This window comes from Crocodylus porosus, unplaced genomic scaffold (genome assembly GCF_001723895.1).
Source record: "Crocodylus porosus isolate Cpor-Errol unplaced genomic scaffold, CroPor_comp1, whole genome shotgun sequence".
NCBI classification, from domain to species: domain Eukaryota; kingdom Metazoa; phylum Chordata; order Crocodylia; family Crocodylidae; genus Crocodylus; species Crocodylus porosus.
This window is the reverse complement of record NW_017728909.1, coordinates 34,033,566-34,046,821: the sequence shown is the minus strand read 5'-3', so window position 1 is coordinate 34,046,821 and position 13,256 is coordinate 34,033,566. Positions and strand designations below refer to the sequence as shown.

Genomic DNA, 13,256 nt, shown 5'->3' with positions numbered 1-13,256 from the left:
GCCAGATGAAAGGCGGGTGATCCAGACTGACCTGGACAGGCTCAGCAAATGGGCGGATGAGAACCTGACAGTGTTTAACACTGAAAAATGCAAGGTCCTCCACCTTGGGAGGAAAAACCTGCAGCATGCTTATAGGCTTGGCAGTGCTACGCTGGCTCGCACTATGGAAGAAAGAGACTTGGGGGTCATCATTGACCACAAGATGAACATGAGCCTGCAATGTGATACTGCCGCTAGTAAGGCAACCAAAACACTGGCTTGCATCCATAGATGCTTCTCAAGCAAATCCTGGGACATCATTCTCCCCTTGTACTCAAACTTGGCGAGGCCGCAGCTGGACTACTGTGTCCAGTTTTGGGCTCCACAATTCAAAAAGGATGTGGAGAAGCTTGAGAGAGTCCAGAGAAGAGCCATGCGCATGATCAGAGGTCAGGAAAACAGACCTTACGATGACAGGCTGAGATTTATGGGGCTCTTTAGCCTGGAAAAGCACAGGCTCAGGGCTGATCTGATGGCCACCTATAAGTTTACCACGGGTGATCACCAGTATCTGGGGGAACATTTGTTCACCAGAGTGCCCAGTTGGGATGACAAGGTCGAACAGTTATAAACTACTGCAAGACCACTTCAGGCTGGACATCAGGAAGAATTTCTTTACTGTCCGAGCCCCCAAGTTCTGGAACAGCCTGCCATCGGAAGTGGTTCAAGCACCTACATTGAACACCTTCAAGAAAAAATTGGATGCTTATCTTGCTGGGATCCTATGACCCCAGCTGACTTCCTGCCCTTCGGGCGGGGGGCTGGACTCAATCTTCCAAGGTCCCTTCCAGCCCTAATATCTATGAATCAGAGTACCTCATTTTCCCCCTCCTCTGACCCCATTCTTATCATTAAGCATGTGTATTGCTCTTTGACATAGAGCACTACACCCTCCCCACTTTTTCCCTGCTCTGTCTTTCCTGTACATCCTGTAGCACTCGATGTCCACTGCCCAGTCATGGGTAGAATCCCACCAGGTTTCCGTGATTCCCACTAGGTCTGGGTTTTTGCTAGCTAGCAGGAGGGTGAGTTCATTCTGCTTACTGCCCATGATTTGAGCATTTGTTTCTCAACAGTCAAATCAACAATGTCTTTTAATCAAGTCATAAACAATCCTATTTCAAGTATTTCGAGAAATCAGATGTTGAAATGTACATAGTATATGCAGATGTTTTGCTGCATGGTAGCTTAATCGTTTCAGAATGACCATAATTTAAAATGAACAAACAAGTTTCTGTTCTGTTGCTACTAGCAGATTTGAAACATGCAGACTGTTGCTTAATTTCATTGGAGGATGTGGACAGACATCATTACTTTAGGATGTTTTACACTAATAGCCTGCATTTCATGTTTATTTCCAAAGGAAAAAAATATAGTCTGTCTCAGCTCTGCGGTTTAGCTCAACTGTCTTATGGAGCAAAATACAGTTTTGTAATCAATAACTAGCCAACATCTAGGATATACTTACATATTACAACGTGATAAGAAAAAACATAAAATAGTCAGATTTGTTGATTATTTATTGCTTGGTTGATCACACCAGCAGTTTTTTACTTTTTAGGTGAAAATTAAAACACTCAGTGGTTGAAATCCTCCTCTCATAGAAGTCTGTGGCAGATTTTTGGCACTCCTATTTCACCACCCTTCAAAAATGACTGTATCCCTTTAAATGCCAATGAAGCCAGGGAAACTAAGGGATTCATTATTAATATGCTATTTTATTAATGTACACATTATCATATATTACCTTATCTATCTACCTCCCCACCACCAGTGCCCCTGTCAGTGGCAGAGGGGAAACCCCCTGAACTGTGCTTGCTTGGGGGGGTGGGAAGGAGCAGGGATGGGCCTCTGCTCCCCCACCCCCTTGACACCACCTGGCTCAGCTGATAGCCTGCAAGGCTCTAAGTCCTTCTCCTTCCCACCCCTCACTGCCCAGCTCAACAGATACCAGCAGGCATGACCCAGGGCTGAGGACACACACCAGGACTGTCAGCCTAGCCACTCAGTGCTGGGAACACAGGGGATGGGGTAGCAGAAGCCTTGCAAGCCCTGCCCCCGCTTCCCCAGAACCAAGCAAGCACAGCTCCGGGGAAGGTGGGGAGGGGAAGGGCAGCTTGGCTGGCAGTCCTGGTGTTGCTCTCAGTCCTGGCTCCTGCTTCCCCATGTCAGCTGAGCCAGGCACAGGGGGCAGGGAGAAGCAGAGTCCTCAGGCTGTGGGCCTGATCCTAGTCACCCCAGACCTGAGCAAAGCCAGCTGGGGGGAGCCTGTACTCCCTTACATCCTCTGCATGCCTATGCCACGCTCAGCTGGCATAGGCAGGTAGGAGCAGGGCTGAGGTGTGCGAACTGTCAGCAGAACCAAGTAGCATCCGGGGTGGGCACAGAGGCCCATGCCCTGTGGCTGAGCCTCATTGCCCTTACCTGAACAAGCAAGGGAGGCCTGCATGGCAGGGGACATCCACTCCCTCCTCCCCCCTCCACTACTACTGGCAGGCAAAAGCAGGACACAGGGCTAGGAACCAGAGGGTGTGCTGTCTCAACAATGTGACAGGACAGCCTAAGGGGTGGCGCCAGTTGGGCTCTGTGAAGCAGACAGTGGGGGCGTGCAAAGGATCATGGGATACTGGAGGACACCGAGATAACTTGAGTTGGGAGGGGAACTGGGACAGAAGTTCGATAGATGGGTTTAACCTAAATCAATTAAGTCTGATACTACATCCATCCAGGTATATCTTAAACTGGTTTTGGCCATTTTGAAATGGTTTATGTGTACAAAACTTCTGTTCTGTTACAGGTTTAAATCGGTTTCCAGTTACTTAAACCAGTTTATGTGTAATTTCTGTTCCTTGCCTTAGTTTAGTTCCACTAAAGATAGTTATTGAAGTGACCTTCCCTTTTATTTTCCAGTCTACTGTTTTCATGTACTCTGACTTCAAAGCACGTTTTATGTCATCATATACCTTTATTAATGTGTCTTGTAAGTCAACTGTATGACTAGAATGTTCGAAAATCTTTTATAACATTGTATTATACCGGGTACAATATATCACAAAATAAGTGATGAGTAGATTTCCTATTCTCTACTTTAGTTATAGTTCAGTTATGCATTAAACTATTAAGAAATTTCATACCTTCCAGGGCAAATATCCTCTCTCCAAGTGCTTCAACAATAGTAACAAGGGCTAATTCATCTGAGACATTGAAGAAATGCTTTTCGGTAGGTTCACTTGCAATTGATTTTATTTCCTCCAAAAGCTTTTCAGGACTTAAATTTTCTCTTTTGTAGCTTCCAAGAATCTAAGATATTAAAAAAAATTATCAAGGACACATTTTATACCCCATACATCCTCAGAAATTGGTCAGTGAACATTGGGAAATAGTGCTTTAGCTTAATTCATTAAACACTATCTTCATTGTGTCAGAAAACTGCTTCTGATAGATAATGATATATTATGACTATGAACTGTTACATGAATTTAAAAATTTTAAGTTGACATAAACTCTAGTCCTTTCTTGAAGGAAGAGACTCACAAGCACAAGATGAGAAAAACAAATCCTCTACAGTAGTGAAAATCTATTTCCATTTGAGGTCATTTTGGGGGCATCTACATGTGCACTTTACTGCAGAGTTGACTAATTATCTCCATGGTAAAGCATCACCATGTACATGCGTGGTGCTATTAGGCAGCAGTAGACTAATTAACTCCACTGTGAGATTGCAATGCCCAACACAAGTACTATTTTAAGGCAGAGTTATTTAGTGCACCAAAACTGATGTGTAGATGGTGACCAGGGCTGGCTGGGGCATGAGAGTGCTACAGTGTGGGAGCTGCCTGCTACTTAGCCCTGCACTGTAGTGCCCTTGTGCCTCAGCCATATCCCTCCCCCACAGCATATTGAACCAGGCCAGAGCAGCTCTGGGCTGACAGACTGACCCCCACCCCCCGGCCACCTGCCAGCTGGGGCTGTGCCTCTCCTGCTCAGCATACTGCAAACCTGGGAGCACGTGTAAACGCTGCTCCTGGGATCAATAAACTCTGATGCAAGCTGCCCTGGAGTTTATTCAGGCACACTAATTTCCTGTACACCTTGTAGGGAATGCAGGGTTAGAAGGGACTGCTAGGGTTATCAAGTCCAACCATAACATTGTAAACCCTTTCATACCTTTATCAAGTTCCATCTTGAAAACAGTTAGATTGTTTGCTCTCATGACTGTTCTTAAGAGGCTAATTTCAGAATTCCTCCAATAGATAAAAACCCTTTTCAAAATTCTAGCCTAAATTTATTCAAAGGTGTTATTCAATGAAAACAGATTTGCCCTCATGGCTCAGGTTTTCTTTTTCTTAAATAGCAGCCACATAAAGTAAAGCAAAGCCATGGCACAGTGTCTGTTGCTTTCAACCTTCCACCCCGCATAAAAGAGTTCCAAGCATTCACAAATTACATCCCAAGTTAAGGTATGTAATAATCCTACATGTGATGACTACTTTCAGTATATTCAGTGAAAGTGAATATATCAGTCCTGATCACATTGTGGGATGGGCCATTGATTATATGTTTTTGGGACAAAAATTCTCTTTTTTTATGTTTTATATGCCAGGGCCACTTATTCAACCTGGGGGCTGCCTGGGGCCACACATGACACAGGCCACAGTCCTCGAGGCTGCATGAGATGTGGACAATAGACCGAAAAGCTGCTTGCCCCCATCCCTGAGCTTTCCCCCATTGTACAGGCAGCTTAGCATGATCCACTTCTAGATCCCCATGCCGCACACGTCCCCTGCAGCTATGTAGCCACCTGCACAGCAGTCAGGCTGGCTTCTCTCCTTTACACGTGCAGCATGAGCAGTCCACACCCCTTCTGCATGGGACTCAGACCCTCTGGCCCCTCCAGCTGTGTTGCCCTGCCCCCAGTAGCAGGGACAGGAAGTAGAAACTGAAGGAAGGTGAGGGAGCCTGAAAAATGCAGGTGCCATGACGGGAGTGGGGCAGCAGTGGCAGCTATGCTGGGAGCTCAACAGGCTGCATGCTAACCATTTGGGGGGCCACATGTAGCACTAGTGAGACAGCCCTGCTATATGCCATGCAAATATATAGCACTATAAATCAAAGAAGCATAGAGAATTAGGGATGGAAGGGACTAGAGAGTTCATTTAGTTCAACCCCTGCCCAAGGTAGAGTCATCCCTATCCAAACCAAACTGTACAAATCCATTGTCTAACCTATTAGCAAAACTATACAATCAACACTGACACAACCACAAGACATAACACACTAACCTGGCACAGGTAAAGAGGGGGGCCACAGTGGCTAAAATCCTATTACTGCAAAGGTTGTTAAAAACACACGCAAGAGATCCCAGAAGAGGATCACACCCCCTGCTATGTAGCCAGAAAGCAAGTCTGTACCATCTGACCACAGCATAAAATTCCTTCTTGATCCCGAATATTGTGATCAGTTTGACCCTGAATGGAAGGGCAAGACCATCTAGCTAGGAACCTCTAGGTTCAAGTCTATGTGGAGGGCCTGCTGCTTTTGCCCGGCAAGATCAGCTTGGAGAAGGATACTTTGGATTGGTGGAACATTTCTACCAATCAGGTAACAGCTGGGAGAGGCTTGCCCTGCCCCTGCTTGGAGGGGGGAGGAGCCCCTGGACTTGATTGAAGACTGCGCTTTGCAGGTCTGGCCGACTTCAGGGGTGGAGCCTCTGGTGTAGATAAAAGCAAGGGACAGAGAGGGACATTGGAGAGGGAAGAGCCTCCATGGATCCCTTCTTTGCCCCAGTGGTGTGCAGCCTGGTGCATGGGGCTCAGGCTCTGGGAGCTACATCAAGGCAGCTTGAGCCTGCATCCTCATTAGAGAGCCGGATGGAGCGGTGTGCAGACCGGCACATGGAGAGCTGGCCCTGGGAGCAGCTCGAGGCTGCTTGGGCCCCAAGCAGTGTGCAGTCTGGCACATGGAGAAGCTGCCCTGGGAGCAGCTTAAGGCTGCTCAGGTTATTCCCAGTGTAAGCCAGAATCCCAGAGCCCCACAGTATGGCCTGGCCAAAAGGTTAGCCTCGGCATAAGTCAGATAACTGGAGACCAGCAGTGTGGCCTGGCCAAAGAACTAAAAGAGCCCCGGAGCCTAGAGCAGGGCCTGGGAAAGGGGAGACCTAGGCATAAAGCTAGGTAAACCCAGCCAGCAGTGGCTAGAGTCCCTGCCATGAGAGCTGGAAGAACACTTGGTGCCCAAAGTGGGGCACAGGGCCAGGAGGGGAGGTCTTGGAGTGACGCAGACAATGCGTGTGGGGCCTCTGATTGAGCAGAGGGCTCTGAGGCCTGGTTGATGGCTCCTCAAAGAAAACTGTAAGTTGCTGGTAGAGTCGGGTCCCCCAGGGAAGGGATTCCAGAAATAAGGCAACCCCCCACCCTCCAGAGGGAAGCCCCAGGTGGAAGTTTCCCTCCCAGCTAGACCCATAGAAGGGGAAGTGCCCCTTGCTAGCTGGGATCCAGGGGTAAACGCACCTTATATAATGTAAAACTGCGCCTCATATTTTGTATAATTATCATAATTATGAATATGTTGTACAAAATGTTATGGAATTGGGTTAGTTTGGTATAATGGGTTTTGGGCTTATCGTATTGTAAATATTTATCTGTATACATTTGGTGTTGTTAAAAGATATTGCTAAGAATATTTTTGGGAAGTTTTCTTTTGTTGCCTATTAGAATATTTACCTATATATATATTAAATAAGAAATAATATGTATATTATAATTCAATAAGCTGCAAATAGTTAAGAACATTGGCGTGGAGTTGACTCTATAGAGGAAAGAGGGACCCGTGCTCAAATCACCAGTGTCCCTCTCACAGCACTGTCACCTGCCTCATCTATCCCTTCCAATTGAGGACGGGCACACCCTTGGGTGTTCCCGGGTTACATCTACACAAGAACAGAGGGCACTTCCATGGAGTTTTAATGAGACAGCATGGAACCAGGAAGCTGAGTTCCTGAATTTGGTTCCCAGCTTTTGTCACAGACTGTAAATCTGTAAACCTATGGGCCTCATCTGCAAATTAGGTATCTTCCTTAACTCTCAGGAGCATAGAACAGTGAAGGATGGTTAGCTGAGCTTTGTAAAATAAACTCAGCAAATTTGCCCTGTGGACTACCTTTTAGATAGGGTTACCATATTTCCATTTTCAAAAAAGAGGACATCTGTTGGGGGAGAAGAGGAGCGGGGGTTTGGTGGTAATATGATTGTAGGGGAGACAGTGTTATGCCTGTGCCCTCCCCCTGCCCATCACTCCCAAGCCACAGGCCCTCCAGCCCTGCTGCTGCCACTTACTCCTAACCCACAGTACCCTGCCTCTCAGACCACCCTAGTGCCTCTCACTCCCAACCCACTTTCCCCCCAACCCCGTTCATACACCTCACTTCCAATGCAGCCCCTGACACTGCCTGTTCCATGCGCTCCCAACCCATAGTCCCCCACTCCCCACAGTGCCCCTCATTCCCAAGCCACAGCCCCCACAGCCCTGCCATGCCTGCTCACTCCTGGCCTGCAGCCCTCTGCCCCCTCAGGTGCTGCCAGTGCCCCTCACTCCCGATCCACAGCCCACCCCCCCAGCCCTGCTGATGCCCCTCATTCCCAAACCATAGCCCTCTACTCCTCCCAGTCTTGTAGTGCTTCCTGGCTGCCCCACCCTGATGAGCACGGGCATTGGCCCAGCCATGCAGGTCCTAGCTGCCCCAAAATGCCCCTGCACCCCCTTTCCCTGCTGGAGGGGCAGGCGCCTCCCCCACCTCCCCTGCCCTGCTGCAGCCCCAGTGCTGTGTGGGCCCTGCCTCCAATCTCCCGCCCCCACCCCGCTCTCCTCAGTGCCAAGCAGCTCTTTGCTGGGGCAAGCTGGGAAGTGCCAGGAAAAACTTTAATGTGAGCAGAGGCCGAGCAAAATCCCAGACATTTGTTGATATTTTTAAAAAACTGCCTGGATGAAGATGGGAGGACCCAAAAAGAGGACATGTCCAGAAAACCCAGATGTATGGTAAACCTACTTATAGATTGTTTGCAAGATGAATCAGAAACAAACCTCTGGATTCTTATACCCTTTGCCACAGGGAAAGTTCAGTTCCAGATCTAAGTCTTAACTGTAGTAAAACCCATCATTATCTACAAATTACAGTTCCCTGAGGACTTCTGACAAATTACAGTTCCCTGAGGCGAATTCTTGACTGAAGGAGACTTCCAAAATTTCATGTGTTAATAGATGCAACTTAAAAATAGAAAAAAACCTGATAGCAGAAAACCAAAGATGATATCCATTTTGAAAACTCATGATTCCAAGCCTAGATGCATCAGTGTTTAATATTTAAATAGTTTGTATGAGTTGTTTGATGTAGTTACAATATGCCCTAAAAGCACTATTTATAATTAGAGGTGGAGGAAAAATTAAAAGCATATACTACCTCAATCAGTTTTGGATTGGATACAAAACTTGGAAGCAAGCCAACTGAGGGTGCTCTTTTGGGAACCATAAAGAGAGGACATAATAATGAACAAAGGGAAAAAACAAGATTTTAAAAATATCTAGTTAAATGAAATGAGACTAATTCTAACAGCAAATAGTTCACAGCAAATACATTATTTAACATTCTTTTTTCATACTACATGAAATAGTTCCACATAAGGAATAAAGTTTCAGAGTTTTATTTTCATTCTCCCATTGAATTACTGGGTTTGCCTCCTACTAAAGAGGCAACTTCAGGATCTTAACAGCATAGATCAGTAGAGAATAAACTGATTAAGACCTACTTTTTAAAAGAAAAACATAGTAGCTGACAGCATCTTTTCTGCAGGTTGCTGGGATGTTTTAGACTAATCCACTACATTTACTCTTCCTCTTAACAAATGCATTTTACACTATTCCCTTCCCCTTACGCCTACCACCCATACATACCAACCCACACACATACATACACATCATTATCAGGAGGCTAGATTGATTGTTTTCTTCTGATGTTATAAAATCAGAAAGAAATCTTTTATGTTCTTTTAAGCTTTTCTCATTTCCTTTCCTCTCTGAGCGATTATACCTCCATAAAGATGCTATGAAATAAACTTTTTAGCAGGCATTACAATTTAGAAGATGAAACATGCTTTTAAGATTTCAATTTCCCTGTAACATTTCACTTACAGCAATAGCAAACCGCTGAATATTTTCATTTTCACAATCCTTAATCACATCTGCTAATCTGTAGTTGTCATGTGATTCCCCATCAGTCACAATAACCATTACTTTTTGTACTCCTCTTCGTGCACCATGAGCCTCTGTGAAAGACTCATTCCTGAAAGAAATATGAAAAGGAGAAGAAAAAAGTAAAATGTGTTATTTACAGTGGATCAGAGATTAGAATTCCTGTTATCACCCAAGAAGCAGAAGCAAGACATGAATAAATGCTAAGTAGGTTCAAATATTACTAACAAGAATTAGCATTGCTATAAAAGTTACGAGGTCAAAAGCTTTTCAATGATTCATTTGTCATTCCTTAATTGATATCTCTTGCAATAACAAATCGAACTGGGCAGGAACTTTTCTCAATCCAAAAAATGGATTTTAAAAACTGGCCTGTTTCTCATCAGGATGAAACCAAGGTCTTTAGAATTTCTTCTCCCCACCCCACTCCTTTAAGTAAACAATAATACACATAAAAAAGACACAGAAAAAGGGGGTTTCCTAATTCCTTGAACTGCAAATAGCTTGGTACTAAGGGCAGTTACTTGGCCTGGGGGATGTCCACCATAAAGCTCTTGCTCTACTTGCTTCAGACTGGGGACTTGCATTTGCATCTCCCATATCTAGAAATGTGCTCTTAACATCAGGTAAGTGGCTACTCCAGGCTGTATGAGTTGAGGATGGTGGTATAGAGAGCAAAAGCTGTATGTCATTCTCTGATTTTGACCAAACATCAATTATAAGAAACCCCTCTGGTTTCTTATATTGAAATTCCCATGGGAAAAACAAACAAACAAACAAACAAACAAAACTCCCCCCCAAAAGTTGGCATTTTGTTTGCACCAAAGATGCATTACTGTGGAAAGGTCATTCAACATAAGATAATTGGAATAAGTCAAGATTCATGGTAATAAGACTAGCATAAAATGACTGGGTGAAGACAGACACTGGCCATGTACCTGCACTATGTTTCTACTGGAAGAATCTCTGCTTTTTCACTAGAAATTATGACCATACAAGCATTCATTCAATTTTTCCTGAGGAAACATTCCCTCTCCAGGAGAGATATCCAGAAAGAGAGTGGAGCAGCTTCCACTCCCCTCCTTTTCTCCAGAACGGGGAAGACTCTTTTGCAGACTGGCATTAGTGCTGGACTTTACCAGCACAGGGCCATTGCTGCTCCGCACCTCAGCTCCAGAGCCCAGACTGCCCTGTTTGGGGAATAGGCTCAGCGACTGTCCCATTTGGGGAATTGCCCCGCCGCTACATTCTCCTCCCAGACTGGTCTGTAAGGAGAGGGAAGCAGTCACTGCTGCTCTCTACCTCTTTGCCAAACCAATGATTAATTGGTCTGGCTGTGAGTTTTGTCCCTCTGCTTCACTCCCCTCCCAGACTGAAGACCAGAGCAAAGCAGAGGAAGCTTCTCTCCACCCATTCCCCAGCCCAGAGGTCCCTGGCCTGGAGAAGGTGTAAGGAGTCTTTCCCTGCCACTCCCCTTGCAGACTGGAAGAAGTAGAGCAGCTGCTACTGCTAGGTTTATGAACTGAGGCTAGGTTTCTCTTTTCCTATTGGAAAGCTTTGATCCTGACCCCTACAATATAATGATGGATGAGGTCTGGAGAAGATAAAGAAAAGAACAAGGTCTTGTAACAAATTGCATTGTCAAAAGGGATTTTGTTATATAGTAAGATCATTAAATACATTTGAACAAATAAAGCAGATGAGGCTGGGCTAGGAGCTGACCTCAGGAAGAGTATAGAAGATACTGGTACATTAATCTGTGGGGAGACACAAGGGGGAGATAGACATAGACGAAAATCCCTTAGCACCAGTATTCAGCTCAGACCTTTTTACCCAAATTTCCTTTTTATTCTTCACAAAATGAGAGAGGAGAAAGACAAAAGTAAGTAAAGGCAACATTTAAACACAGGACTATAGGAATAATTAAACATGAAAATTCCAAACATATAGAAAATACAGTTCTACATGTTGTAGAGATAATTAATTATAGTATATAGCTGTATTAAACATACAGAAAGAGAAACCTAAAAGGGATTGTCACACTCAAAAATAAGAGCACACTTAGGTGCCATTATAGGTGAGATCTATATATCAAAAAAGTCTCTTCCTCCTATCTTCATTTCAAGATGTGTGGATACAAATCCTTGATTCAATATAGCACTACAGCCTTCTGAGGAAGAAAAAGTAACACTACAAGCCCTATAATTTACTGTGCAGAAGTTTGTTTCAAATAAGACTTTAAAAGGCAAATTAAGTCTTGACTACTAAGCCTGGATATTAAACATTTCTTCACATCTCGCTTTCGATTAGGAGTTTGTCCAATGTGTCCATTCTTCACCAGTTAACTGATTTTCCACCAAACTAGTGATGGATGCCATTCCAATTATAATTTTTCTAGAGGCTGAACAAAGATTTTTTATCCTCCTTTTCCTATAAAGCTTTGTTGGTTCAGACAAATAGGACCCAGATATAAGCTTCCCCTAATTTTCACTTTATAAAATCAAATCTACACAAAGAGTTATCTATTTTCATTTTCTTCCCTAGTTGACAATATCATATGCACATACCTTGCTGTATCTATTCCAAGTGCTGTCATAGTTTGGGTACCACCCCTCTGAACTATTTTCTTGGCTGCTTTCTGTACATCTTCTGTTGTTGAGTATGTATTGAGGTAAAATTCATGGACGACAGTTTGTCCATACTGAACAATGCCAACCTGAAACACCCAACATCTGTTAAAAAACAGCCTTCAATAAAGAACATTTCTGAAACTGTTAGTTTCTCTCAGTGGATGAAATTCACTCCAGTGTGGAAGACCAGATCAAGGGCTGTGCAAAGCCTACTCATGTGGGGTGAATTTCACCTAATAGCAGTACCTAATTAGCATGGAAATAGGGCCACTTAGAACATAACAAGTTGGTTTTGTGAAACATAATGAGATTTTAAAATATATCCATGAAATGTTTTGAGTGAAATATTTTAAAAAATGTTTTCATCCACATCAGAACAAAATCAGATCCAGTTTCAAGTCCCTGCTCTTTCTGATTTTGAGTGCTCTGGAACAAGAACATTATACTCTGAATTAGGCCAGACTAGGTTAGTGCTCCAACCAGTAAGATATTGAAAGTTGTTCTCTCTCATTCTTACACCAACTTTTTTTGACCAGCTCTGCATGTGACAATGCACAACTGTCTGTGGCAGGGGCAGTTAACTTCTTCTGGCTGCAGGTCAGAACAACCTATACCAGGTTAAGGGCAGGTGGACTTAAGGACCTTGCTGTCGTTGCCACTTGTCCCTGTGGTAGCATGGAAAAAGTGCCCACAGTTGAAGCCCCCTACAGCAAAAAGGCACCAAAGTCCAATCCACAGGCTGGATCTAGCCCATGGGCCTTAAGTTGCTAACTGGCTTATGGTGTAAAAGGACACATTGCACTAATATTTTTGTCTATTAGATTTATATGCCACCCTTCCCATAAAGGCTCAAGGTAACTTGCAATAAGACAACAGAATAAATTATAAAAAACAAGAGCAATAAGAGAACAAAACAACTTAAAAGGGAACTAAAATATCAACATAAAATAGATACAAAGGATTTTGCTTTCAAAAGATTTTTTTCTGTTCTATCTAATAAGATATTTATCCTAAGCCTGCATCAGAAGTAACCATGCATTGGTAAGTTCAGGCCCCACGATGAGGGTGGAAGGAACATCACAATGCTCTTTAGCATGATGGGAACCACAGCATAATGCAGAAAAGGGTTGTTCTTCCAGCAGGAGTCAAACCAATGCAATAGTTTCTATATGGCTGACAAGTGCCTGAGGATAGAACTTAAATAAAATGGTGCCCCCTTAGAGTAAAGCAATGACAGAAAACTAAAGAAGACCTCAGTTGGTCAAATCATTGTGCAAAGACTGAAATAGTGAATTAGAAGCAGCACACAGGTCCTGAGGATACCCACTGCAAAAAAAAAAAAAA

The 13,256-nt window shown here is 44.1% G+C and overlaps 1 protein-coding gene across 1 annotated transcript in view; it reads right to left on the bottom strand.

The window, feature by feature from the left end:
• ITGA1 (integrin subunit alpha 1) overlaps positions 1-13,256 on the bottom strand; it is a 125,427-nt gene that overhangs the window by 56,311 nt on the left and 55,860 nt on the right. Inside the window, exons 7-9 of the mRNA XM_019532041.1 lie at positions 11,850-11,998; positions 9,223-9,373; positions 3,174-3,339 (exon numbers count right to left, since the gene is read on the bottom strand). Of these exons, the coding sequence (XP_019387586.1) occupies positions 3,174-3,339; positions 9,223-9,373; positions 11,850-11,998 (466 nt within the window). The remainder of the gene's footprint in view (positions 1-3,173; positions 3,340-9,222; positions 9,374-11,849; positions 11,999-13,256) is intronic.